The sequence below is a fragment of the Ursus arctos genome, unplaced genomic scaffold (assembly GCF_023065955.2).
Source record: "Ursus arctos isolate Adak ecotype North America unplaced genomic scaffold, UrsArc2.0 scaffold_4, whole genome shotgun sequence".
NCBI lineage: Eukaryota > Metazoa > Chordata > Mammalia > Carnivora > Ursidae > Ursus > Ursus arctos.
In genome coordinates, this window is record NW_026623056.1 from 51,486,995 (window position 1) to 51,488,916 (window position 1,922).

At 35.9% G+C, this 1,922-nt stretch overlaps 1 protein-coding gene across 1 annotated transcript; it reads right to left on the minus strand.

The window, feature by feature from the left end:
• Window positions 1–257: 257 nt before the first annotated feature.
• LOC125281484 (olfactory receptor 5H2-like) lies at window positions 258–1,232 on the minus strand. Its single transcript, XM_048215073.1, has one exon. The coding sequence runs from the start codon at window positions 1,194–1,196 to the stop codon at window positions 258–260; it is 939 nt and encodes a 312-aa protein (XP_048071030.1). The 5' UTR covers window positions 1,197–1,232.
• Window positions 1,233–1,922: the final 690 nt, after the last annotated feature.

Genomic DNA, 1,922 nt, shown 5'->3' on the forward strand with positions numbered 1-1,922 from the left:
GCTTGAGAAATGTTTTTATTTTTATTTTTGTTTCTGTTTTAATTATTTAAGTATGATATGAACACTTGATTAAATTCTTGTTGCATTTTTTTAATAATATACACAAATATTTTAAGAAGATTACTGGGTTCTCCTCCCTTAAGTCATTAAAAGATTAGGGCAATTATATCTGCAAAAGCATTCTCAATATTAGTCAACAGACAGCAATTTCTAATCTGCACGATTTTGTCATTTTAATGAATGGAGAATAGCTACTACTACGAGATTGAAGCATTTCTCTTTACTATTTTTCTCAGTGAATCTATGACTTTCTTATTTCTCAGGCTGTAGATCATTGGATTTAAGAAAGGAATTATGACAGTGTAAAATAGAGAGTCCATCATATCTTGATCATCTGCCTGTGCAGAGCCAGGGCGCACATACATGAAGAGAAGGGGACCATAGTATAAAGACACCGATAAGAGATGGGCTCCACAGGTGGAGAAGGCTTTCCTTATGCCTTGTAGAGACTTCTTTTTTAAGATTGTAAAGAGAACTAGCGTATAAGAGACAAGAACAGTCAAAATGGTAAATACTTGTATTGACCCTGAGAAAATAAATAGCATCAGAATGTTAATAGAAGGGTCAGTACAAGAAATCTTAAACAGTGGTATAATGTCACAGTAAAAGTGATGTACTATGATGGAATTGCAGAAGGCTAATCTGAATAAAAAAGAACTATGAATTACGGCATGAAGAAAGCCACCTAAAAATGACAAAAGTATCAGCCGGATGCACAGGGTATTGGACATAATGACTGGGTAAAGTAATGGTTTGCATATGGCCACATAGCGATCATATGCCATTGTTGCCAACAGAAAACATTCTGTGGTCGCACTGACTGCAAAAGAAAAAAACTGTATCATGCATTCAGAGACAGAGATCATCTTGCTCTTGGCAAAGAAGTTGACCAACATCTTGGGGGATACTGTGGATGATAACCAAGCATCCACAAATGCCAGACTCCCAAGGAATAAGTACATGGGGATGTGGAGGTGAGGGTCATTGCAGATGAGAGCAATCAGACCAAGGTTCCCCACCACGGTGATGAGATACATAACCAAGAACACCTGGAACAAGGGAATTTGCCACTCCGGTTGATATGTGAGTCCCGAGAGAACAAAGGCTTCCAGCTCTGTTCTATTTTTAGTTTTCATATTCTTAATAGATGGCCTCTGAAATTAAATATGGCAAATGTAAAAAGAACATTCATTAAATATATAAAAGACAATTCGGTGAAGGTAACTGAAATAAAACCATACACTAGACTGAAGGAACTTTAATTTTATTTACTCTAACATGGCAACCATTTTGGGGAATTGTTCTATTGGAAAAATACAACTTCTTACATTCAAAATATGTGCAGAATAAAGAGATTTAGAAGACAAGAAAAACATTCTGAATATGAGCATGTTTCGGGGGTAACTACTGAATGAGGTAGACAAATTCTGTGTGAAAGACATTGATGTGGCATCAAAAGTAAAGATGGTAGAAGGGCCGGAATTGTAAAGTGAGACAATGCCAAGTGAAACATCTTCAATTTTTTCCTTCAAACAATAGGCTGGGATGGAAAGCTTTTAAGAAGGGAGTGGCAACCTCAGATATTTATTAAATTAAATGTTTGGTTGTAGAAAATAGCCTGAAGGGGGTGGCGAAACTAGAGGAAAGTACACCAGTCAAGAAGCTGTTATTGAAGTCCAGTGATTCCCCCAACCAAATTATATATTAAAATTATCTAGGAGAGTTTTTGTACAAAATACAGATTTGGAGATATTACAATAGAAGTTGATTTGGTAGGTCATGAATTGGTTGTAATAACAGGTATTTTATAAATGCTCTCTAGTTGATAAAACAGCATGCGATGTTCTTAGTCTGTGAGTGAT